The sequence below is a fragment of the Sapajus apella genome, unplaced genomic scaffold, assembly GCF_009761245.1.
Source record: "Sapajus apella isolate SASKATOON/1434 unplaced genomic scaffold, GSC_monkey_1.0 scaffold76, whole genome shotgun sequence".
Classification (NCBI taxonomy): Eukaryota; Metazoa; Chordata; class Mammalia; order Primates; family Cebidae; genus Sapajus; species Sapajus apella.
Genome location: NW_022437016.1, coordinates 8188150 through 8214806, shown reverse-complemented (window position 1 = coordinate 8214806; position 26657 = coordinate 8188150). Strand labels below are relative to the sequence as shown.

Sequence of the window (26657 nt, the reverse complement as noted above, 5' to 3'; positions counted from 1 at the left end):
CGAAGCGCACTTGTTGTGACCAGGACCTGGGCTGTGTTGTCTAGGGTTGGACAGGCAATTGTGTGACTGCGACCCGGACTGGGGACGATGGAAGCGGACTGGGTAGTACCTGTTGAGCCTAACAAAGGGTGCAACCCCAGAGTCCTGGTGCTTGAGCAAGGAATCCCCTGCTCACCTTTCATATGCAAGTCCTGTTTGAAAATGAGCACTTCACAGTGTAATAAAATTCACTTGGCATTTATTGAGGGCTCACGGTGTGTCAGGGATTGTGATGGGTCTTTATGTGGCTATCGCATTTCAGCTTTATCACGAACCTGTGAGAATGGTACGATTTTCTCGTCTTACAAGGTAATTTAGCTTGAGTTAACAGAATCTAGTCTAAAAGTCAAAAGTTCATTCTACTAAGTCCTAAAACCACTGGTACAACACAGCTGCCTAAAGGCATTTAAGGCACACAAGAGGACAGAAATGGACAAGGTTACATCAGATTGTAACTCAAAGATGAGATTTTTATTTAAAAATCATTCAAAGGTGAAACAGAGCAACAGCAATATAATGAAGTTTAAAGTTCATGTCCTCAGTGAATGTACAATGTAGTTGGGAACAAAAACAATAATTATTAAAGGTATTGGTAAAGTCTTATTTTTAAAGAGACTCTATCTTGTCCTGACTGGAGTGCAGTGGCTATTCACAGACGACCACATCACACTACACCCTCAAACGCCTGTGCTCAAGCTATCCTACCGCCTCAGCCTCCTGAGTAGCTGGGACTGTATACAGGCATGCAACACTGCACCTGGCTTTTAAGACTTGATAATTTATAATTCTACAGCCTCTTCTTTACTCTTCCCCTTTCTTTATTCCAACTGGCATATGCTCTTTTCCTGGTGAATGAGTCATCTACAGTGTTTCCTGGTGGATAATGTATTCCAATCAACCAGAGAAAAAACAGTAAGAAAAAGCTGTGTTCTGTTGCAATCCCTCTGTGATTTGTCTAATACAATAGATGTGGCTGTACCCTGCAGGAAAACAGTTTTGCTTCCTTTCTCCTTATACAGTTACAAAAAACCCATTTCAAGATATTCAAAGAATAAAGTATTAGGGAGAAAGTAAAATCCCCTGAACTAACAAAACAATTTTTAATGTTTTGGTGCCCATACTTTCATGTATTTCTTGATTCATATATACCCCAAATATTTATGTAAAATTTAACATACATTTTAAAATAAATTTGTACTATACAATCAGTACAATATTCCTTGGAGAAAAACGGAAAATGAAGACAAGCTAAAATTAAAAAGAAAACATTACATTAAAAAAATTTTTTTTAATAAAAAAGGCTAGGTGTGATGGCTCATGTCTGTAGTTTTAACACTTTGGGGGCTGAGGTGGGAGGATGGCTTGAGCACAGGAGTTCGGGACCAGCCTGAGCAACATAGTGAGACCCTGCCTGTATGTTTTAATGAAAAACAAAAAACATGGCATTCCCAGCGCTAATGTTAATACTTTAAAGTATATCCTTATGTGTGTATTTCTTTTTCAAAATAAGATTACTTTAGTAATCTCCTTTCTTCAATTAAAAATATCTGCCTTATTTCAGCATATTTCTTCTCATCTAATTCCTAGATCACATTCACATTTTCTGTCAACCTAAAGGTATTTTTACAGTTGGCTTTCTTAAATCAGTAATATTACAGGAACCTCTCATATAATACCTAACTACAATAAAATATTCTGTTGACCAAATTATATTTTTCTACAACCAGTATTCCCAAATAAGTGTCCAATTCAGGACCATACATTCCATCTGGTTATGTCCTTTGACTTTTTAATTATGGCATTTAAAAAAAATTAAAAGATTCTTGTTCACTGCAGAATCAGGCCACTTGAAGTGTAAAACGTTTTTATCTGAGTGGTTGCTTCCTCATGAAGTCGTTGTGCTTGTTCCTACAAGTCCTTTACTTCTTGAACAAGAAAGTTATATTTGAAGACTCAATAAAAATTTAAGTCAAACATATCAGACTAGTATACCTCAAAACTGACATGCTATACTTCATGTTTCATTACATTACATACAATGTTATGAATCTAACATATGTTAGATGTTAATGTTGTTATATAACATTAATATTATATCTACAATAAATACAACATTTATTGTATCTGATAGGGTGTTGCAAATATTGGCCACTGGATTAGTGATGATATACATGTCGTTTTTATCATCTAATCCATTTTAAAAACAGACTTTAGTCTGTTGCAATGCCTACTATTGCTATATATTCTGATATCCCATTCACAGAAAATGAATTTTGGTTTTCAAATATGCTCAACCTTTTTCAGTAAGTGGCTCTGTATCCAAGAAAATGTGGTTACAGTATATGAATGGAATATGGGGCTGGTGTGAAATAAAGCAATGTAGTAGGCTGGAGCCAGAATGGGAAGGTCCTTGAATGATAAAATAAGGAAACTGAAGTTCACGCTATAGACACACGGGTGCCCTTGGATATTTTAAAGGACAGTGACAATACCAGATTTGGGTTTTTTAAAAAGATCACTCTAGTAAAACTAAAGCAGGGAAAAGAGGAGGCTGAATACTTTGGAGGCTGCCTAAGAGCTTAAACTAAGGAAGCAGGGGGAAAAAAAGGGGAACAGGGTTCCACGGGTATTTTATGAAGAAATATATTCAAATTTGCTGATTCTTTCTTCAGCTCATTCAAATCTGATTTTGAACCCCTCTGTGTAAATACCTCATTCCAGTTACTGTACCTTTCAACTCCAGAATTTCATTTCAGCTCCTTTTTATAATTTCTTTTATTCATACATTGTTTTCCCGACTCTTCATTCATGTCTTCTTTTTTTTTGGAGATTTGGTCTTGCTGGAGTGCAGTGGCACAAACTCAGCTCACTACAACACCCACCTCCCAGATTCAAGCAATTCTTTTGCCTCAGCCTCTTGAGTAGCTGGGATTACAGGCACATGCCACAATGCCCAGCTAATTTCTGTATTTTAGTACAGATGGGGTTTCACCATGTTGGCCAGGCTGGTCTCAAACTCCTGACCTCAGGTGACCCACCCACCTCTGCCTCCCAAAGTGCTGGGATTATAGACATGAGCCACCGTGCCCTGCCCCTTTAGTTCTCTGAGCAACTTCAAAATTGTTGTTTTAAAGCCTTTGTCTATTAAGTCAGGTATCTATCTTGGCTTCTTTGGGAATAGTTTGAGTTGATTTATTTTGTTCTTCTGAATAGACCATACTTTCCTGTTTCTTTGTATGTCCGGTGATTTTTTTTTAAATTTTGTTTTTCAACTAGAGGTGGGGTCTCACTGTGTTGGTCAGTAACAACCAGGTAAATGGAACTACAAGCACATGCCACCACATCTGGCTTCACTTTAAATCCTTATGATTTTTTTGTTGTTGAAAATTGAACATTTGAATCTTACAATGTGGTGACTCTGAAAATAAGATTCTCCTTCTGCCTCCATCTTTCCTAGGCTTTTATAACTGTCACTGTGCTGGGGATCAGGATCAGTTTAAGGTGAAAGCTTAAGGTTTTCTCAGGTCTTTTCTTAGCCTGTTTCTTTCCCTGGTTATATGCAGTAGCTTCTACTTTCCCTTGCCTAAGTGATTGTTTTTGAGTATCCTAATCCTTCAATATCTGACTCATAAATTGGGTAAGAGGGAAGCAAACCAACACAGGTGGCTATTCCTTTAAAACCCTTGGAAGCAGGTTCAGCTGGTGGGAGGGGGGCGGTCAAGACAGTGGCAACCACCCTTTGCACCTGCACCTCAGTCACCAGCAACCAGAGTGTAGATAGCCAGAATTTGGAGGACAAAGTTTTTATTGCCCACCCAGCCTCCAGCAAGCCACACCAGAAATGTGGACACGGCTGCCTGCTACAGGGTTAAGTAACACTGAATGAGTAGGTGCTATCACACTAAAAGCTGACATAGACTGAAATTAACCTCTATTTACCAGCAAAGCTCTCCCTTGGAAGATGTAAGCATTCGAACAGACTCCAGAGTTCCAACATAGTTACTTCAGAGAGTTGCTGCTGGTACAATTGTTGTCTAGGTTGAGAGGCGGATTCTTTGTGACTCCTACTCCATCTGAAGAATAGAAAGAAAAAAGAATGAAGAAAAGTGAACAGTAAATAAAATCTAAGGGACCCTGTGGGATACCATCAGGAGGACAAGCGTAATGAATTGTGGGAATTCCAAAGAAGAAGAAAGGGCAGAAGTAATATTTCAAGAAATAAGGGTCCAAACTCTCCAAACTTCATGAACAAGATGATGTACAAATCCAAGAAGCTCATCAGAATCCTGATAGGAAATACTAAGAAACCACCAAATATATTATAATTAAGCTGTCAAAAGGCAAATAAAATTGAATCCTGAAAGCAGCCAGAGATGAGCAACTTGTCCCATACAAAGAATTGTAATAAAATTATCAGCCAATAAGATTACCACCTGAAACCTCAGAGGCTGGAGAAAAAAAACTGTCATAGAAAATTCTATATTTGGCAAAATTGTCCTTCAAAAATGAGGGTGAAGTTAAGACATTCCCTAATAAAGACACCAAGGGAGTTTGTTACCACCGGCATTCCTGCCCTTCAAGAAATGTTAAAGGGAAACCGACAGGTCGAAATACAAGTACACTCAAAAGCCATATAAAGAAACCAAGATCTCTAGTAAGTCAAATATACTGGCAACTATAAAAGCAAATATTGGCCGGGCATGGTGGCTCACGCCTGCAATCCAAGCACTTTGGAGGCCAAGGCGGGCGGATCATCTGAGGTCGGGAGTTCAAGACCAGCCTGACCAACATGGTGAAACCCCGTCTTAAAAAAAAAAAAAGCAAGTATTATAATTATGATTTGTAACTCCACTTTTTATTTTCTGGTTTAAAAGTCAAACGCATAAAAAAATTTATGTTGTTGAATATACAATATATAAAATGTTGTCTGTGACATCAGTAGCAGAAAGGAAAAGGCAGAGCTTTACATGAACAGAGTTTTTGTATGCTACTGAAGTTAATTGGTATCAATTCAAATTAGATTGTTATAACTTTTGGATGTTGAGTGTAATACCCATGGTAACCACCAAGAAAATATCTATAGAATATATACAAAAGAAAAGGAGAGGGGAATCAAATGTTTCATGATTAAAAAATAAACTAAACACTAACACAGAAAAGCAGTAATGAAGGAAATGAGAATTTTGAAAAAGCATATAAAACACAAATAGAAAAGTGACAGATATAAATACCTCTTTATCAATAATTACTTTATATCTAAATGGTTTAAACTCTCCAATCTGAAGACAGAAAGGTGTCAAGTGCGGGTGCAGCGACTCATGCCTGTAATCGCAGCACTTCGGGAGGCCAAGGCAAGCAGATCTCTGGATGGTACTGCATGCCTGTGGTCCCAGCTACTCAGGAGGCTAAGGCAAGAGAATCACTTGAACTCATGAGGCAGAGACTGCAGTGGGCCAAGACTGCACCACTGTACTCTAGCCTGGGTGACAGAATGAGACTCTGTCTCAAAAAAAAAAAAGAGAAAAGAAAGGAGTCAAGTGTGGTGCTGCACACCTGTAGTCCCAGCTACTTGGGAGGCTGAGGAGAGAGAACCACTTGAGCTCAGCAGTTTGAGGCTTCAGTGAGCTATGATCATGCCACTATAATCCAGCCTGGGCAACAGAGTGAGAGCCAGTCTCTAAAAATATATTTAATTTAAAAAAGAATGGGCAAAATAATTTTAAAAACACACGCAATCCACATGATTTAACTAAATGCTGTCTACAAGAGAATCACTTGACATCCAAAAACATAAATAGCTTGAATATAAAAGATTAGAAAAAGGGCCAGGTGCAGTGGCTCACACCTACAGTCCCAGCACTTTGGGAGACCAACAATAGCTTGAGGCCAGGAGTTCAAGAACAGCCTGAGGTACACAGCAAGACCCGGTCTCTACAAAAAAAAAAAAAAAAATTCAATAATTTAAGGAGAAAGGGCTGGGCACAGTAGCTTATCCCTGTAATCCCAGCACTTTGGGAGGCTGAGGCGGTTGGATAACGAGGTCAGCAGTTTGAGACGAGCCTGACCAACATGGTGAAACTCCATCTCTACTAAAAATACAAAAATTATCTGGGCATGGTGGCATGCACCTGTAATCCCAGTTACTCAGGAGGCTGAGGCGGGAGAATCGCTTGAACCCAGGAGGTGGAGGTTGCAGTGAGCCAAGATACCACCACTGTACTTCAGCCTGGGCAACAGAGCAAGACTCTGTCTCAGAAAATATTAATAATAATAATTTAAGGAAAAAAGATATAACATGCAATGTTACTGAAAAAGAGCTGATGTGGTCATACTACGATTAGACAAAATAGATTTTAAAATTAAAAAAGGTTACAAGAGACAAAGAAAGACATTATATATGAATAAAAGGCTCATTACAAAAAGATTATATTAAAATTACAGGCATTTAGGCCGGGCGCGGTGGCTCAAGCCTGTAATCCCAGCACTGTGGGAGGCCGAGGCGGGTGGATCACGAGGTCAAGAGATCGAGACCATCCTGGTCAACACGGTGAAACCCCGTCTCAACTAAAACTACAAAAAATTAGCTGGGCATGGTGGCGTGTGCCTGTAATCCCAGCTACTCAGGAGGCTGAGGCAGGAGAATTGCCTGAACCCAGGAGGCGGAGGTTGCGGTGAGCCGAGATCGCGCCATTGCACTCCAGCCTGGGTAACAAGAGCGAAACTCCGTCTCAAAAAAAAACAAAAAAACAACAACAACAAAAAAATTACAGGCATTTACATACCTAGTAATAGACTCTCAAAATATGTGAAGCAAAATTGGACAGAATTAAAAGGAGAAATAAACAGTTCTACAATAGTAGTGGGAGACTACAATACCCCATTTTCAATAATGGGAAGAAGAATCAGATAGAAGATAAATGAGGAAATAGAGGACCTGAACATCATAATAAACTAACTATACTTAAAAGACATATACAGAACATTCCACCCAGAAAGAGCAGAATACACATTCTTCTCTAAAGCACATGAGGCATTTACCAGACTGTATGTTAGGCCACCATTCAAGCTTCATAATATTTTACAAGATAGATATCATACAAAGTATCTTCTCGGACCACATAGATGAAGTTAGAAATTAATAACAGAAGGAACACTGGAAAAGTCACAAATATCTGGAAGTTAAACAACACTCTTAACCACTGGGTCAAAGAAGAAATTAAAAGGGAAATTAGAAAATACTTAGAAATGAATGAAAATAATACAACATACAAAAAACTTATTAGCTGTAGTGAAACCAGTGATCAGAGGGAAATGTAGAGTTGTAAATAACTACATTAAAAAGAGGGAAAGGCTGGGAGCAGTGACTCACACATGTATTCCCAGCATTTTGGGAGGCCTGGGAGGGCAGATCACTTGAACTCCGGAGTTCAAGATCAGCCTGGGCAAATGCTGAAAACCTGTCTCTATAAAAAGTATAAAAATTAGCCGAGTACGGTGGCAGGCACACGTAGTCCCAGCTACTTGGGAGGCTGAAGTGGGTTGTTTGTGCCCAGGAGGTCGATAGTCCTGCAGCAGATTGCTTTATCAGTGAATTCTATTATACTTTTAAGGAAGAATTAACAACAGTCCTTCTCAAACTTTTGTAAAATTGAAGAGGGAAAGCTTTCTTACACCTTTTATGAGGCCAGCATTACCCTGATAGCAACACCATATAAATGCATCACAAGTAAAAAATATTATAGACCAATATCCCTTATGAATATAGATGCAAACATTCTTGACAAATTATAAACAAATTCGATCCAACAGGATATTAAAATAATTATTCACCATGAACTAGTGGGATTCTTCCCAAGAATGCAAGGGTTCAACATGAAATCAATGTATTACAGCACATCAATAGGACAAAGGGAAAAACACATGATTATCTTAACTAATGTAGAAAAGGCACTTCACAGGACCCAAAACCCTTTAAGAAAGGAGATAAAATTCCTCAACATAATAAAGGCATTTATGAAAAACCCACAGCTAACATCGTATTCAATGATTTAAGATCATTGAATATCTTAAAACTTTACCCCTAACATCAGGAATAAGACAAGGATTCCCACTTTGACTGCTGCTGTTCACTGTACTGGACGTTTTAGCCAGAGCTATTAGACAAGAAAAATAAAAAGTATCCAAATTGGAAAGAAAGAGGTATAAGGTCTCTATTCAGACAACACTATCTTACTTATTAAAAAATCCCCCCAAATCCACAAAAGAGCTACTACAGCTAATAAAGAAATTCATCAAAGTTGTTGGGTACAAGACCAACATTCAAAAATCAGTTGTTTCTATACACCTGCAATGAACAATATGAAGAGAAAATTACGAAAGCAATTCCATTCAAAATAACATCTAAATGTATTAAATATGTCGAAAACCAGAAAACACTGCTGAACGAAATTATCAAAGGTGCAAATAAATGGAAAAACATTCTACGTTCATGGACAGGAACACTTAAAATTGGTAGTACGTCGATACAGTACTACCCAAAGAGACCTACAGATTCAACAATCCCTATTCCAAAAGCTTTTTTTCAAAGAAATGGGAAAGCCAATTGTCGAATTCACATGGAATTCCAAAAGGCCCGGAAAGACCGAAACAACCTTGAAAACGAAGATTAAAGTTGGAGGACTTACACTTCCAGACTTCAAAACATATTACAAAGCTAAAGCAATTAAGACAGAGAAGTATTACATAAGGACAGACATACAAACCAATGAACTAGAATAGAAAGCCCTGAAATAAACGCTCATATAAACGTTAAATTGATTTTCAACACAGGTGCCAATCCTTTCAATAAGTGGGGCTGGGGAAACTGGATATCCACAGGCTAAAAAAATGAAGTTGGGGGATAGTTAGTGGTGATGGTTACACAACATTGTCAATGTACTTAAAGCCATCGAACTTCACACTTATAAATTATTAAAGTAATAAACGTTACGCATGTTTCCCACAATAAAAAGCCCCTCACCACCACCAAAAACGAAAAGAATGGGGAGAAACCAGTAAAGTGGATTGGCAAGTAAAAGAACTCTAGAAGGATCCTCAAGTTTTCTGGTCTGGTCATCTCATCTTCTAGATGAGATGAACTTGAGATCATTAAGAGGAACATTCACATTAGGACAATCATTTGAAGAGCTCTTTCATGTAGCTGGCTGGGTTGTGAATGGTCAGCACGAAGTAGGTGACGGAAGCCATGGGAATGCAAGAGATTGCCCTAGGAATAAGGAAGAACCTTAAGGTAAGATCCCTGAAAAACACATCCAAAAGTGAGAGGAGAGCTTTCTGCTCTCCAAGCTCCCGCGCGATGAGTCCACACCCCTAGGCAGGAAAGACTTACCAAAGTTTAAGTGCACAGAAGCCCTTCAGGCCCAAGGAGGCAGCAAAGCGTCCAGGCCCAGCTGCAGAAGAGCGGCTGAGACTAGGTCCCGGGCAGCTGGTCCCTGCGAGGCGCACAGACGCTAAGGAGCCAGGGATCCTCAGAGTAGCAGACAGATAAGGCAATGAGGAGAGTACGGCGCCCCCCAACCCCGCCTGCGCCCCGCCCACAACGCGGAAATTCCCCCTCTGGGGCCCCGTTGTCCTCCGAGCCTTCCGATTGGCGGAGAGGACCATGGGACCTGGAAGTTGTCTTTGTCCGGCCAGGGCTGCCCTTCCGGTTCCGTTGGGTCCCCCTTTGGCTCGGGTTCCCTGCCCCTCCCCCTTCCCGGAGCCCCGAGGGGCCGGAGCTCCTGGCGTTGCCGGATCCTGACGGCGGCCTTCCCCCGGGTCTGTAAGTGCGGAGGCGGCCGGAGCGCCGGGCTGGGGTGCGGGGTCTCTCAAAATGGAACCCCCTGGGGCCCTGGATCGGCCGGGACCTGCACTGGAATGGGAGCCGAGAGGATGGCCTAGGCTCCTGGGGACTTGTGGAGCCGTTGGCCCGGCCCACGCTGCGCCCCGCCCCTTTCCCTTCCCTGCGACTGGAGTGGGGAGCCCGAGGATGTCCCTGGGACCGTCTCCTAGGACCCCAGCTGAGGGCCCAACAGTTGGCTTGGGGTCCTGACACTGGCATCTTATAAGTGCCAGAGGTGAGGCCCTAAGAAAACGAGCCACGGGAGCTAGCCCAAGACAAGGCATTCAGTGCCAGTCCTTGAGAATCTCTCTGAGTGCTAGGTTACCCTTTTGCTGGGGTTTTCCCCTATTTGGCCACTGGCTGCAGCACCTTTTATATTACTGGCACTATGCCAGACACTGGAGAGTCGCAAGATACTGTTCCAGTTTTCAGGATTAAGTTTGGGAGCCAGATCTTAACAAATAAGTACTCCTATGTGTGTATATATATATATGTATATGTACCAGACTTGTGTGTTAATTGCTCAAGGGGCAGTTGCTGAGAAGGCTTTAGAAAGCGATGTCTGATTTATACTTGGAGAGGGTAAGGTGTTGAAGAGCTTTTCAGGGAGAACAGTTGCAATGCTGTGGAGAAATGACTGAGCATAACTTGTGTGGGAAGAGGAGGAAATGGGGGAACTTCTATGCACAGAATGGATAGGAGACTGGGAAAGTCAACTGAGGTCCAGATGGTGAACGATGTAATCCTAAAGGAGATGGGTAGCTTTTTGAAGAGTTCAGAGCAGAAGATTGATATGGTCAGATTTGCACTGCAGAAAATCATTTTGTTCTATAGAAGCCCATAGAGAAGGAATTTCTATTAACTGCATTTGGACTCTTTAGCTAAAAGCTAGGAACTCTTATTGGAGATACTTTTGAAGGGGTAAAGGGATCAGCCTAGTGAGAGCAAAGAATTCCTGAAATACAGTTATAATGGTGTTATTGGAAAGGAGACAAGTATACTGGAGATGATTATGTCAAGATTCCATAATTAACTGAATGCTGAAGAAGTGAGAGGGACCAAATCTAATTCTTAGGTTTTAGACCTCTGAGTTGAAGGATGATGATCCCATTATGAGAAATAAAGCCATAAGCTTAGTGTAGATTATGAATTCGTTTTTGGACATGCTGAATTAAAGATCTAATGAGATAGACACATAGAGCTGTCCAGCATAGAGTGGGAAATGCAAATCTGTAGCCAGCCTAAACATTGTATAGAGGTAAAAGTTTGAATTATCAGCATATAAGTGAAAACCATGGGAATAGCTGACATCAGGAAGAGAATTTTGAAACATAAGGAAATTTGGGGTGTGCATTTATGAAGCAGAAAGAGGAACTGGAGCCAGTAGTAGTCAGTGGAGTAGTGGAAATAGAGGTAGGCAATAAAGCTTAAGAGTGCAGGGTTCCAGCAGCCAAGAAGTCCCAGCAATCAAGAGAAGAGAATTTTGAGGAGAGACCACTTGATCAATTCATGCAGAGTATCTGGAGACTTGGGGGATGGGAGAGTATTTCATTTCTTCATGAAGAGGTCATTAGTGACCTTTTAAAAAGCAATTTAGTACAGTGATGAGGTGATAGCTCTGTGAAATATTAGGCACCTCAGCTGATTTAGTGTGAAATGGGAATAAGAATAGGACACATATAAAGGATTTCACAAAGAAAACTGACAGTCTTTATTTGTTTACCTAACACATACTTATAAGGTATGTAACAGACACTGTTCTAAGCTCTTTAAAAAATTAAATCATGGCCGGGCGCGGTGGCTCAAGCCTGTAATCCCAGCACTTTGGGAGGCCGAGGCGGGTGGATCACGAGGTCAAGAGATCGAGACCATCCTGGTCAACATGGTGAAACCCCGTCTCTACTACAAATACAAAAATTCAGCTGGGCATGGTGGTGCGTGCCTGTAATCCCAGCTACTGAGGAGGCTGAGGCAGGAGAATTGCCTGAACCCAGGAGGCGGAGGTTGCGGTGAGCCGAGATCGCGCCATTGCACTCCAGCCTGGGTAACAAGAGCGAAACTCCGTCTCAAAAAAAAAAAAAAAAAAAAAAAATTAAATCATTTATTTTCCATAACAGCCCTATGAAGTAAATTACTATTGGTAGATGGGAAAATTGAAGCAGAGTGGTTCAGGGTTACACAGAAGATAGTTGAGCAGGGTTTCGATCCTAGGAAATATGGCTCCAGAGTCCATGGTTTTACCCACTGCTCTATGCAGTGACTGAATGTAAGAGCCAAAGGAGTGGGAAAAATTTAAGCAAAGAGAGGCTCATTGATAAAAATGGAGAGGCTTGGAAGGAGACCTAGGTTGAGAAGAAGGCAAGTAAAGGATTTATGTTTGATGTTTTTTATTTCTTTCTTCCTATCTTAGGTCTGCTTCCACTCTCTGCCAATTTAGGTTAATTTCTTCCACTTATGCTTTCATTTATCACTTACCATCTGTAATCAGGTCTCTTCTTCATATCCACCCAGCTCATGGATCCTCACCTTGATGTCAGGCAGGCTTCTCTGGCTCAAGGCCAGACTTGTGATCATGCCCTCTGATATTCCCTGCTTTACTGAATTACACTAAATCAGAAATATCCAGTTACTCAAACCAAATATCCTGGAGTCATATTGACCCTTTCCCCTCATTGGTCACCAAGCCCATGAGTTCTTTGTTTGAAATGTCTTTCAAATCTGTTTCCCCTCTCCGTCCATATTGTTGTTGTCTTTCTTCAGGCCCATGTCATTCTGTCTTGATCTGTTAGAGTAATCACATACTTAAATGCTTCCTTGTCTCTATGTTTACTATTCTCCAAGCCATTCTCCTTAAAAATTTTTTTCGGCTTATTGAAGTTTAGACAGTGTGTGAGTGGAGGCATCATGCATTTCCAGTGATGGAGAAGTAGCCTAGAACAGGTATTTTTGAGTACTTTGAACTGAGGTTTAGTTTGGTTAAGTTTGGCCATGGCAATTGGGATTTAGGGATTGTTAAAATAAAGAGGTAATAAAACCTTGAGAAACAGAAGACAGGCTTTTTGAAAAAACATAGCAAAAAATTGAAGACTTAGCTTTGAAAGGGATACTTACACTTACACATTTTAGTGAAGCCTCAAGGAACAGATCAGCAAAACAGTGGTGGAAAACTGAGATCAATAGTTAAGTAATTTGTCCACTTCTGCATAACAGTTTAAAAAAAAGAACTAGGCCAGTGCCTGTAATCACAGCACTTTGGGAGGTGAGAGGCTGAGGCATGAGAATCACTTAAACCTAGGAGGCTAAGGTTGTGGTGAGCCAAGATCGCACCACTGCACACCAACCTCAGTGACAGGGCGAGACTTGGTCTCAAAAAATAAAAATAATTAGGCCTGTATTTGTCAACATAAATTGCTCTCAAAAACAATGAGTGAAAAATGTAAGCTGCAAAACAATATGTATGGTTTATGTACAAGAAACTTGATTATGTTATACTTTCTGTGGCTAGACATATAGAAGTATTGTTTTTAAAATGCCAGAAGGGGCTGGGCACAGTGGCTCATGCCTGCAATCCCAGCACAATGGGAGGCGGCGGTGCGTGGCTCACTTGAGGTCAGGAGTTCAAGACTAGCCTGGCCAACATGGTGAAACCCCATCTCTACTAAAAATATAAAAATTAGCCAGGTATGGTGGCATGTGCCTTAATCCCAGCTACTCGGGAGGCTGAGGCAGGAGAATTGCTTGAACTCAGGAAGAGTTCAGGTGGAGTTACAGTGAGCCAAGATTGTGCCACTGCACTCCAGCCTGGTCAACAGAGCAAGACTCCATCTCAAAAAAATAATAAATAAATAAATAAATAAATAAATAAAATGCAGGGAGAGAAGGTCATTGAGAATGGAAATTACATCTAAAATCTTCATCAATTTTTCAAGAAGAATATATTCTGTACATATTACTTAAAAGTTGAAACAAAAGCTTGAGAACTTGGAGAATATAGTGTCATGAAAGTTACCTAAATGAACAAGATTACGGTTTATAGAGAGAAAGGCTGTAGTATAATAAAGCCTCTTTAGAAAAAGAACATATATCAGTGAGGGACAAAGATTTCCAAGTAGTTATGAGTGGTAAGTTGAAAGATAAGGGCACTTTTGTGAGACAGGTAAGGAAGCAAACTGATACATAGCTTAGGAATTTATTATACAGATAGAAAAATTTTACTTGCCAGTAGTTATTGGAAGCATTTGAGAAAAGAAACTATTTTCTCACTGCCAATAGTATTGCAATGAACATTGTCCACTCTGGAATATTCAATAATCCGTCCTTTTTTACTATTCTTATTTGAACAAAGGGAAAATTTAAAATTAGTTATAATTGTGGAAGTTTTGTGTAAATATAAATGAAGAGGAAGTAAGTAAGAATATTGATATTTGAGAAATAATCATGTAAAACTTGTTAACACAAATTCAACAGTATTCAGATTTAATCTCTGTAACTGAGGTGATAGATGATAAAGACCTAACCTACGGAAATGGTGTAAGAATGAAGGAGTGAGGAGTTGGTGATCAGTCTGAGGAAAGAATCAACAAAATATGGTGACAGTGTCTCTGATCTACCTGATCAATTCTTTAATTTCTTTCAGTTACAAGAAGCATAATTTTAGATTCTATATTATAGAATTCTAGAATTCTAAATTATGTGAGTGATTTTTATGACTATTTTGAGCAATTACTACTGTACTTAGAAGTTACCTACAGTGGGGGATTCTGAATCAAATATATTCTGAAATCAAAATTGGGGATTCTGAAATCAAATATATTCATAATTTTTATCCTCTGCTTTATTTGCAAATGGCATTAAGTTTCAGTCCACAAAGATGAATACACAAAAGATGGAAAATAACATAAAGTAAAACAGATGAGAAAGATATAATAAGGATAAGGGGATAACATGCAATCAGGAATATGACTAATACATAAATGCTTGCCATTTAAGTCTTCTAATTTCATGCAAATATGGCTTGAGTTATAATTTTTGTTTTTAAACATAAACCTTTTTTGAAAGCATAACAAAACCAAAAATATACAAGTCATAAGTATGCAGCTCAATAAATTTTCTTGGCCTATGTTTATGATACTGAATGTAAGGAAGGAAGTCTGAAGAGTTACACAATTAATATTATCCTTGATAAAACTATACCAGCCAGGCGCAGTGGCTCACGCCTGTAATCCCAGCACTTTTCAAGGCCGAGGTGGGCAGATCACCTGAGATCAGGAATTCGAGAACAGCTTTACCAACATGGTGAAACCCTATCTCTACTAAAAACACAAAAATTAGCCACACATGGTGTTAGGTGCTTGTAATCTCAGCTACTCAGGAGGCCGAGGCAGGAAAATCGCTTGAACATGGGAGGCAGAAGTTGCAGTGAGCCGAGATAGCACTATTGCACTCCAGCCTGGGCAATGAGATTGAAACTCCATCTCAAAAAAAGAATAAAAAGAAACTGTACCTAGCTTAGTTGTTTCATACCTGGATTTTGGCATCATGCAGCATAAACACAAGTTCCATATCTAACACTTAATGCTTTCAACCTCTGTTAGCCTTTACAAGTTATTTATGTTCTCTAAGCTTAGTTTTCTCATATACAAAATGTGGGATGATGATAATATCTACCTGTAGAGATTTTCAGGATTAAATGGGTCAATTTATTTATTATTATCATTATTATTATTATTATTATTATTTTTGAGATAGGATCTGGCTCTGCCACCCACACTGGAGTACAGTGGCATGATCATGGCTCACTGCAATCTCTGCCTCCTGGGCTCAAGCCATCCTTCTACTTCAGCCTCCCAAGAAGCTGGGACTACAGGCACACACCACAATGCCCAGCTAATTTTTGTATTTTTTGTACAGATGGAGTTGAACTCCTGAGCTCAAGTAATGTGCCCACTTCAGCCTCCCAAAGTGCTAGAAAACAGGCATGAGCCACTGCGTTTAGCCTAAATGGGTCAATTTGGGTATAACATCTATACCTGGAATGTAGCAAGGAAGATTAGTTATCATTTATCTTATTTTAAAATAAAATTAAGATGGTTCATAAAAAACTTTTTTTAACTATTAAAAACATTTTTTTTTTAAGACAGTCTTGCTGTGTCGCTCAGGCTAGAGTGCAGTGGCACGATCTAAGCTCATTGCAACATCTGCCTACTAGGTTCAAGTGATTCTCCTGCCTCAGCCTCCTAAGTATCTGGGACTACAGGCACATGCCACCACGCCCGGCTAATTTTTTGTATTTTTAGTAGAGATGGGGTTTCACTGTGTTAGCCAGGATGGTCTCGATCTCCTGACCTCGTGATCCGCCTGCCTCAGCCTCCCAAAGTGCTGGGATTACAGGCATAAGTCACCGCACTCAGCGTAAAAAAAAATTTTTTTTAACTGTTTAAAACAGGCTCATGCCTGTAATCCCAGCACTTTGGGAGCCCTTGTACAGAGACTGCTTGAACCTAGGAGTTTTGGGTTACAGAGAGATTTGATTGCACCACTACACTCCAGGCTAGGCAACACAGTGAGACCCTGTCTCTACAAAAAATTAAAACATTAGCCAGGTGTGATGGTGTGTACCTGTAGTCCTGGCTACTCAGAAAGCAGAGGCATGACGATTGCTTGAGCCTTGGTGCCAAGGCAGCAGTATGCTTTGATTACACCACTGCACTCTAGCCTGGGTGACAGATGACAGAGTGAGACCTTGTCTCAAAAAAAAAAAAAGATAAAATTTGGTTTTATATTGCCAAAACTATTTTGGAAACAAACTCTAGAAAGAAAGCTTTCCACAGGAACTCAAAAGAGGATATCATGATAATAAAGAGCATCTCTACCATAGCCTAGTAATAATTTCATGGGGGATCATTAAGAACTCATTTTTCTGTTTTTTGTCAAATGAGCTGTGTAAAGTATAACAAACCATTGGTCCTTGCCCTCAAATAACAGTCTATTGGAAAGAGAAACTAGTGACAGGAAACAATTAAAGGATAAGATGTGTGGCCTGGAAATGAGAATTTATCAAAGAGAGACAATAGATTGGGCTGACACATCCCAGGGAAAATGTCCTTTAAAAAAGCCGATTAAGGCTGGGCGCAGTGGCTCACATCTGTAATCCCAGCACTTTGGGAGGCCGAGGCGGGCGGATCACAAGGTCAGGAGATCGAGACCATCCTGGCCAACATGGTGAAACCCCGTCTCTACTAAAAATACAAAAAAATGTGCTGGACGCGGTGGTGCACGCCTGTAATCTCAGCTACTCAGGCGGAGGCAGAATTGCTTGAACCCAGGAGGCGGAGATTGCAGTGAGCTGAGATTGTGTCACTGCACTACAGCCTGGGTGACAGTGCGAGACTCCATCTCAAAAAAAAAAGCCAATAAAGTTTGCTCACATTCTTACACTACAGACAGATCAAAGCAAACACTTCCCTGAACTATCTGGTTGGCTGCTCTTGTTGATAATTTTCTTGAGAACTGATAGATAGGAAGCACAGTCATGCATCACCTAACGACTGGGATGCATTCTGCGAAATGCGTCATTAGGTGATTTCATCATTGTGTGAACATCACAGAGTGTACTTAATGCAAACCTAGATGGTATAGCCTACTACACACTTAGGCAGTATGATATAGCCTATTGCTCCTAGGCTACAAACCTGTGCCACATGTTACTATACTGTATACTGTAGGGAATTGTAACACACTGGTGTTTATCTATCTAAACATATCTAAATATAGAAAAGGTACAGTAAAAATATGGTATTATAGTCTGTGGGACCATCATTGTATATGCAGTTCATTGTTGACCAAAACACTGTCATATGACACATGACTAAATGAAACTACACTCCAGCTCTTCATCTTTACAGCAAGGAACAATTGTCTTTGAGGATAATTGTCTAAAGCATTGTGAATACTGATATAATATAGGTAAAAGCAATGAATGCTTATTTTGTGGTGTGAGGAGGAAAATACTGACCTGAGGGTTTTATAGGCACCTTCAAAACCAGCTAATGCTAAAAAAAGAATGCCACTTTTGTTTGGCCACTAGAAACTAGTCATTTTTACAACTCTGGTTATAAATTGGAACATTCGCCATTCCAATTCCGGAATGAGTATTTTAAGCCACTGCAGTTGCTTAAAGTGACCAATGATAATAGTTTTGCTATTTAAATTACTGACATATTCCCTGTTTATCTTTTAGATTTCCCCTTCATATTTGATACTCACTGTCTTTTCTCTGATGTTTCATTTGCTTGTCTATATCACTCCTCTCTCAATGCAGTTTTTGTATTTATTGTGATTATTATCTGGACATTCAAAATGTAATATAAGGGGAAAGCTTATGCTTTGTATATTTTTTTTAAATATACATATTACTTGTTATTTTACTGGTGCCATACCAGTTCCCTATCCTAAATTTCACCCCTCTTTCAAGGCCATTCTCATTCAACTGAACTCCTAAATTTAGAATCTTTACACATTTCATTTATTCATTCTCTATATCCAGTCAGTTACCAGGTTCTTTGAGATATCTTTTGTTATTTTTCTTTCTTCTTATTCCCATTTTTATTTCTTTCTAGACCATGATGGCCTCAGACCTGTAATGCTTCCGCAGACACTAAGCTGATCTTCCTAACAACAGTTCTTCCTTACCGCTGTCAAACTAATCTGATAGGTTCAACTAATGCAAACTGAGCACTTGCTATACAATATTAGGTGATTGGAATACACATTGATTTGAACAGAAGAGAGTTTGGCCAATAATGGGGCAAGCAATGTGGCTGCAATAAGTATAATATAATTCAAAGCAAAAGGAAAGGATGTTTTGTCTTAGAAGATGCAAGTTCCCAGCATTAGATGGAGATGCTTTCCTCTAATGCCATTAAACCTGGAGTTTGGATAGGAAGGAGTACTATGCAATGGCCCAGTAGAGACAATTCTACTTTATTAAGCCATCAGGGAAGGGACTCTCAAAGAAAATAAAAGAGTCAGAATTGTTCAGAAAGTAGGTTTTTGTTTTCGTTTTGTTTGTTTGTTTGTTTGTTTTGAGACAGAGTATAGTTCTTGTTGCCCAGGCTGGAGTGCAATGGTGGGATCTCACTGCAACCTCTGCCACCCAGGTTCAAGCGATTCTCCTACCTCAGCCTCCCTAGTAGCTGGGATTACAGGCATGCACCACTACGCCCGGCTAATTTTGTATTTTTAGTAGAGATGGGGTTTCTCCATGTTGGTCAGGCTGGTCTCAAACTCCTGATCTCAAGTGATCCTCCCGCTTCGGCCTCCTAAAGTGCTGGGTTTATAGGTGTGAGCCACCATGCCCAGGATAGAAAGTAGTGTCTTAAACTAAGGAAACAAGTATCATAATGTCTGGAGCCAAGTGAGTGCTTTTACGTATCAGGCACTAAGGAATAAGAATAAAACTTGGACTCTGCCATCAGTAGCTGATATTCATTGTTACAGAAGTTAAGATTATAAAGATTGGACTTTGGGGGTCAGATGTGGCCAGAAGTTGGTTGTCTCATCTAACTCTGAGCTAAGGGCTTGATTAATACATAAAATTCGGTGAATTTCTTGATGCATTAAGATTATAGAGCTATATCTCAAGGACAGACCTAATGTACCTACCAATCTCGTACAAGACTGGTATACAAAGAAAATGCCAATTAATTATGTCATTAGTTTATAATGACTACTGGACTGGAATTGTCATGTTGCATGGCAAAATTTATCTTTCCCCTTGAGAGAGAGACAAATGGGGAGCCAGGTTATGAGAAAATCATTTATGAGAGTATGGAATCAGAACTTGGAGACTTTCTCCCAAGGAATTGCTATATAAGGAATCAGTATGCAGACAGTTTGGGGAAAGATACCTTCTCCATTGTTGAATGAGTGTTTCCAGTTTACCTTAATCATGATTAGGTTTGGTTAATTGGTTTATACTCAAGAGTTAGTTCTTCATCCAGGAGATGATGGGAAGTCACTGAAGGATTTTAGGTAGGGGGTAGGGTATAATCAGGTCTCTGTTTTTGAAAGATGTGGTGGTATGAAAACTGTATTAGAGGTAACATAAGCAAGAAGCCAAGGCAACATTTATGAATCAGTTCTAGTAGTCCACATAATGAGTAATGATTAAGAGGGATTGATTAGTTCTATCTTACTCCTACTCAGATTCCCACCATGTAGCTCATCTGGTTTTTCTACGTCAAGTATTTTATTTTCTATATCAAGAAATATTCCTTAAAAGAGAGTTTAGCCGGGCGCGGTGGCTCACGCCTGTAATCCCAACACTTTGGGAGGCCAAGGTGGGCAGATCATGAGATTAAGAGATCGAGACCATCCTGGCCAACATGGTGAAACCCCATCTCTACTAAAAACACAAAAATTAGCTGGGCATGGTGGCATGCACCTGTAGTCCCAGCTACTTGGGAGGCTGAGGCAGGAGAATTGCTCCGAGATTGCGCCACTGCACTCCAGCCTGGCGCCTGGCAATGGGGTAAGATCCTGTCTCAGACAAAAAAAAAAAAAAAAAAGAGAGTTTAGATTTTTCCAGAATGGACAGGATAAAGAACTTTGTCTTTGCCTAAACATTGTCTCCAGGTCTGTGACTTTCATTTAATTACAGAAATACTTGTATGAATAAGTTTATATCAGTTTAAACAGAAAAGGGGCAGTGTCAGTGCAGTTGTTTAAAATACAGAGCAAAGGAACCGTGTTTGCTGTAGGTTCCCTCTTCTTTTTTTTTTTTTTTTTTTTTTTTTGAGACAGAGTCTCGCTCTGTTGCCAGGTGCCAGGCTGGAGTGCAGTGGCATAATCTCGGCTCACTGCAACCTCCGCCTCCCGGGTTCAAGCAATTCTTCTGCCTCAGCCTCCCGAGTAGCTGGGACTACAGGCGCACGCCACCACACCCAGCTAATTTTTTTTGTATTTTTAGTAGAGATGGGGTTTCACCATGTTGGCCAGGATGGTCTCGATCTCTTGACCTGGTGATCTGCCCACCTCGGCCTCCCAAAGTGCTGGGATTACAGGCTTGAGCCACCACGCCCAGCCTGGTTCCCTCTTCTTAAGAGACCAATTTTTACTGAATGATTCCAGGGAGGTGAAAATCTCCATATTAGAGTCTGGAAGTGGGAAGACAATAGCTCTTGTCTTAGAAGAAGCAGGTTCACAGCTTTTTACAAAATAAGATAATTATTTCATCTTTACTTGTGTGGGCATGTTTTAGTTTGCTTTAGAATTCTCATGTGAGAAGTTAAAAGACACTCTTGGACTATCTCAAGCACTATTCTTATATTAAGTATCTTTGGAAGTTGAATGAATGCCAAGCTATTTACACAAATACAAGTCCACTCTTTAGGTGCAACTGGCACTTGATGTTGGTAAGCAGTAATTGTTAACAGCCTTTGAAACTTGTTATAGTGGCTTCCTCTTTCAAGGAAAATTTCAATTGCATAATGTGCAAAACAGATATGACAACACAGATTTGTTTTTGGAAGGTAAATCCAGCTTTCTTAATTGTTTGAATTTCCTTAAATTCCACCTTTTTACATTTCTGTTCTTTAGGTCTGCCAAAATGTCTGAAAGATCAGATCTCCTTCACTTCAAGTTTGAAAATTATGGAGATTCAATGTTACAAAAAATGAACAAATTAAGAGAAGAGAATAAATTTTGTGATGTTACAGTTCTCATAGATGATATTGAGGTACAGGGGCATAAAATTGTGTTTGCTGCAGGTTCTCCCTTCTTAAGAGACCAGTTTTTACTGAATGATTCCAGAGAGGTGAAAATCTCCATATTACAGAGTTCCGAAGTGGGGAGACAATTGCTCTTATCCTGCTATAGTGGTGTGCTGGAATTCCCTGAGATGGAACTGGTAAATTACTTGACTGCTGCAAGTTTTCTTCAGATGAGCCACATTGTAGAACGGTGCACACAGGCCCTGTGGAAGTTTATAAAGCCAAAACAACCAATGGATAGTAAAGAGGGATGTGAACCACAGAGTGCTTCTCCCCAGTCAAACGAACAGCAGGGAGATGCCAGAGGCTCCCCAAAGCAGGACTCACCTTGTATTCATCCATCTGAAGACAGTATGGATATGGAGGACAGTGATATTCAGATTGTTAAGGTAGAATCTATTGGGGATGTATCAGAGGTTAGAAGTAAAAAAGATCAGAACCAGTTTATTTCTTCTGAACCCACTGCTTTACATTCATCAGAGCCCCAGCACTCCCTGATAAATTCAACTGTGGAAAACAGAGTAAGTGAAATAGAACAAAACCATCTCCACAATTATGCCCTTTCTTATACAGGCAATGATAACATCATCATGGCCTCAAAAGATGTCTTTGGCCCTAATAGTCGAGGTGTAGACAAAGGCCTACAGTGGCATCACCAATGCCCAAAGTGTACCAGGGTGTTTCGTCACCTGGAGAACTATGCCAACCATTTAAAAATGCACAAACTCTTTATGTGTCTACTCTGCGGCAAGACTTTTACTCAGAAAGGCAACCTTCATCGACACATGCGTGTGCATGCCGGAATTAAACCTTTCCAGTGTAAAATCTGTGGGAAAACCTTTTCTCAGAAGTGTTCCTTACAGGATCATCTTAACCTTCACAGTGGAGATAAGCCCCATAAATGTAACTATTGTGATATGGTTTTTGCACATAAACCAGTTTTGAGGAAACACCTTAAACAGCTGCATGGCAAAAACAGCTTTGATAATGCCAATGAGAGAAATGTACAAGACCTCACAGTGGATTTTGATTCCTTTGCATGTACAACAGTCACAGACTCTAAAGGGTGTCAGCCACAACCCGATGCAACACAGGTCCTGGATGCAGGTAAACTGGCCCAAGCTGTTCTGAACTTAAGAAATGATAGTACTTGTGTGAATTGAGTAGGGGCTTCATGCTCACAACTTGAACTGACTGAGAATGTGGCAATAGCCTCAGTCTTTTTAGGAGTGATTTTGCTAGTTTGACTTCTCCAAAGCCTCTGTGCAAGTGGTAGGGAGTGAGTCAAAGCACTAATAGACCAGGCAACTTACCACTTGGAGTGGATTTGCCTTACTTTTGCCCTCTTCCATTTTCTGTTTTGAGTTAATTTATCTTGTAAAGTCTGTTTTCCTTTCCCAAGGAATAATTCCTTTTGTCTACCTAACATTGACTTATGTCTTAGACTGACACTGTTTTAGGCTTTTCACTAGGCACATTATGAAGGTACCAACAAGTTAATAACATCACCTACTCTCCACTAATAGTTGCTATGCTAAGAGAAATGAACAATCTTTCTTTGGTAGAAAATAGGCTGAGATATAAGGTGATATTGCTATTGACCTGAAAATGTGATAGAACTTATGGCTGCCTATTGATTATTCCTCCATGTCTGATAAACGAATCTGCTTCTACCATTTGTACGTGTCTTAGGGCTGGTTATAAAGAAGTATGCTGGTTTGTTATGTACCCTTTTCAACAGTATCATAGCCCAACTTCATCTCATTGAATTGTTCACATACACCAGAGTACCCTCTCTTCAGGAACACCTGCAGGCAGACAGTTAGGGGTGGACATGAGGAGCCTAATCAACAGGGATAGAAGTACACTTATACAACAGCACTTAAATGGGAGGTTTCTCTGGTAGCGTGTCCCATAAGAGGCCAGATGCTTATAATTAATGTGTAACTTGATGCTTTTGAGATCAGGACTTCTCCAGGCACACTAAAAATGTGCTACAGTATAATGAGCTCTCTAAAAAGAGGCTATTTGCGAGTCTCTGAATTTTGTTTCAGAGTTGAGCCATCAGAAAGGTGAATTTGGCCATCAGTTTTGTCCTGTGCACCATAAAATTCTGAATTTTCATTTCCTCCTGTACCTTAATTTCTAAAATGGATGAAAAAAGTTAAGTTGGACACAGAAGGGGCAATCAAATTTCTGTATTCAGACGTTCCTCTTAAAGGTACACTGTCCCACTTTGCTGCCTTTGATAAGATTATGAATACAAAGTTAATTTTCAAAAAGGAAAAACCAAACAACTTTTTCCTAAAACACATGTACTTCAGACCTAAAATTTTGAGTCTTATTTGTTTCTCACCCATGAGTTAGATTTAGGTAATAGTGTTAGTAGAGTCCTTAGAGAATCTTAAGAGATCATTTACTACACCTCTTTGATTTTAAGTTGAGGTATCCAAAGCCTGAAGAGGTGGCCTGGCCAATACTGGCCAAGGTATAACTAAATATGAGCTAGTATTTTAAACCCTTGGCTTTAAAAGATTTAGTACATAAAGAATACTGCATTAGCAAAAAGCTCCTAGTTTGTGTTTCCCCTTTGTGTCTCCTTGTTGGCTTTCTGAAACAACCTGGATTTTGCCAACAAAATATTGCAGAGGGATTTATATTAATTATTTTTTAGTTAGATGAGTATTATATTCTTCCCATCCAAGTGAGTGATTTGCTAGGTGTTGTTTAGGGAGGGAAAAAGCAAGAATAATGTGAGAAGGATCTATTGTGAAATTGATTGTGTGTGGAAAATGGTGTTAATTTCCATCAGGATTTTTCTGTTTTTATTTTTGAGCTATGAGAGTGCATGCAGATTTGAAAAATTAGACTTACATAGTCAGAGGGGATCTTAAATTGTTATGCTTGATACATGTACATGTATCATTGTTATCACATGTAAATTATCATCTTGTAAGTCAGATTTGAAATACGATTTTTGTCTTTTGTTCAAATCCTTAAAATGATAACACAGTTGAGTGCTAAGACTAATAGGTACCTTATGCCTGACATCACTTGTTATAGGGTCTAATGATGCTTCCTAGCATTGTGATTTTTTACATGATCCAGCCAAAGAGTACCAATTCTATGCAATAGTGAGACTCTACCCTGTCATCCAAACAGCATTTTTGGTATTTTCTGTCAACATCATTTCTTTACAGGGAAATTTCAAGATGGAATGCTTCCTTTGCTTACATTCATGTCCTGTTTTTGTTACTGATTTGAAGGCTAAAAGGCACAGGTTCAAATAAGATAGGTCTCTTTGGTTGGAGACTATTTCTGAGTTCATTCAGTTGTTCAAGAAACATTAGTTAAGCACTTACTGTTGCCAAACACTATACTAGATACTGAGGATAATGAAGGTAAGATTGATGTAGTTCCTGCCCTCATGGAGCTTATAGTCTCATGTGGTCTTAGTGAAACAAGGTCTCAATTTGCTTTTATACTAGGAATAATAAATCTGCCTTGCTGTATTCCATCAGTTAAAATCAACAACTTTGTGGTTTTGTGTCAGTAAAACATTTAGTTCTCACCTTTTGAAAATGCAAACCACTGAAGTGATTTACAGTCTCCTCCATTTTTTGGCTGGAGAGGTGTTCTGTTTCTGTGAGACATTTTTCTAATTTTTGTGGAACTTGACTTTCCTCCTTCTTTGCTTATACGTGTTTGTTAGACTATATTGCAAAGAAGTCAAGTTACTGATATCCAGTACATTTTATAGAGGAAGATGACTTTAAAAACTAGTCATATTTCTCTAAAGGAGGAAGATTTTTAAAACCTTTATCATTCAGCATTTGTATTTTATGGATCCCCAGGAGAACTAAAAAGGAGATGACTCTCTACCATAGTTTGATTTTTTTAAAAAAATTACTCTGTCACATTTATTTATTATTTAATATTAAAGATAAACTCCAAATTGAAGTGGCTCTTAGGTAAATCAGATATGGTTTTAATTTGTTTAAGTTTCTTTATTAGCAGATCTATAAATGGAAGGTGACCAGTGTCACTATTTCTAAAATATTGTCCTAAACAACCCAGAACATTTTATTTCAGCTCATGAATAGCTGTTCTAAATCTGTTGTATGTTAGACATACTATGAACTACCTCTTCACTTATTATGGGGAAGTATCCTTAATAAAAGTGTGACGATTAAAGCTCTAGTGTGAGTGGTTTGTTTTCTGTCTTCCCTCGTATTCTTTTTAAATTGCTTTACTTTGAATACAGGAATGCCTTTTTATGCATAGTCTTAAAAATACTATTAATCAAGCATGCTGAGCTTGCCTTCAGAAGAAAATATGAATTAACCAGAACTTTGTTACTAGAGTCAATGACTTCCATGAGAACCTGTTGGCTGAAGGAGCAGAGCAACTGCCTTTAAGAATTGGTTCACACATACCTTCATTCAGCACAAATACTTGATGTCTACTAAGTGCTAGACTTCGAGAATAAAAAGATGAGTAAGCCACTGTCCTAAATACCTCTGCCTAGATGAGGCACAAGTTAATACAGGTGTGTTAAGTGCAATAATGAAAGCAGTCAAAGGGATTACAGGTTCCCAGGTGGGAACCAACTATCTTAGGGCAGTTCAGGATGGCTTCAGGGATGATGAGATTTATAAACGAGTTTTAAAGATGAGGGAAAAGGCTAGCACACGTCGGAGGAAACAGCTGGGCCAAAAGTTTTGGGAGGGAGGAGCGGTTTTAAGTGTGAAGCTAGATCTAGAGGTTGGCGCCAGCTCCTGATGGGACATTAGCTAGGCAATCTCGAAAACAGATCCTTATGACAGTCTGTCCTCTGCCACCTTTCAAGTTGTAGGGAGCCCCAATAAGGAGAGAAATCGACCCAGAATAATCCATAAAAGGTCTGGTTACTCTGACAGACGTGCCATAACCAAACCTCACACCCCGTCTCCATTTCCGATGTTTCG

General features: G+C 39.6%; 2 protein-coding genes across 4 annotated transcripts in view; one reads left to right on the top strand and one right to left on the bottom strand.

Annotated features, from left to right (window-relative positions):
- The window catches only part of RABGAP1 (RAB GTPase activating protein 1), a 172820-nt gene extending 163197 nt beyond the window's left edge, over positions 1-9623 (bottom strand). The window contains exons 1-2 of one of the 2 annotated variants that reach the window (XM_032251610.1): positions 9428-9623; positions 3979-4112 (exon numbers count right to left, since the gene is read on the bottom strand). The gene's annotated coding sequence lies outside the window, so the exon portion shown is untranslated. The remainder of the gene's footprint in view (positions 1-3978; positions 4113-9427) is intronic. The other variant, XM_032251608.1, reaches the window with a different exon arrangement.
- Positions 9624-9705: 82 nt separating this feature from the next.
- ZBTB26 (zinc finger and BTB domain containing 26) lies at positions 9706-25884 on the top strand. 2 transcript variants are annotated; one of them, XM_032251624.1, is made up of 2 exons: positions 9706-9859; positions 21518-25884. In XM_032251624.1, the coding sequence occupies exon 2, from the start codon at positions 21528-21530 to the stop codon at positions 22851-22853; it is 1326 nt and encodes a 441-aa protein (XP_032107515.1). In that variant the 5' UTR covers positions 9706-9859; positions 21518-21527; the 3' UTR covers positions 22854-25884. The 2 variants fall into 2 exon arrangements, with proteins under 2 accessions (XP_032107515.1, XP_032107514.1); XM_032251623.1 differs by having other exon boundaries at positions 9736-9855.
- The last annotated feature ends 773 nt before the right edge of the window (positions 25885-26657 follow it).

What these genes read in the sequence shown, in the direction of transcription:
- ZBTB26 (XM_032251624.1), top strand. Translation starts at nt 21,528, where the DNA reads ATGTCTGAAAGATCAGATCTCCTTCACTTCAAGTTTGAAAATTATGGA.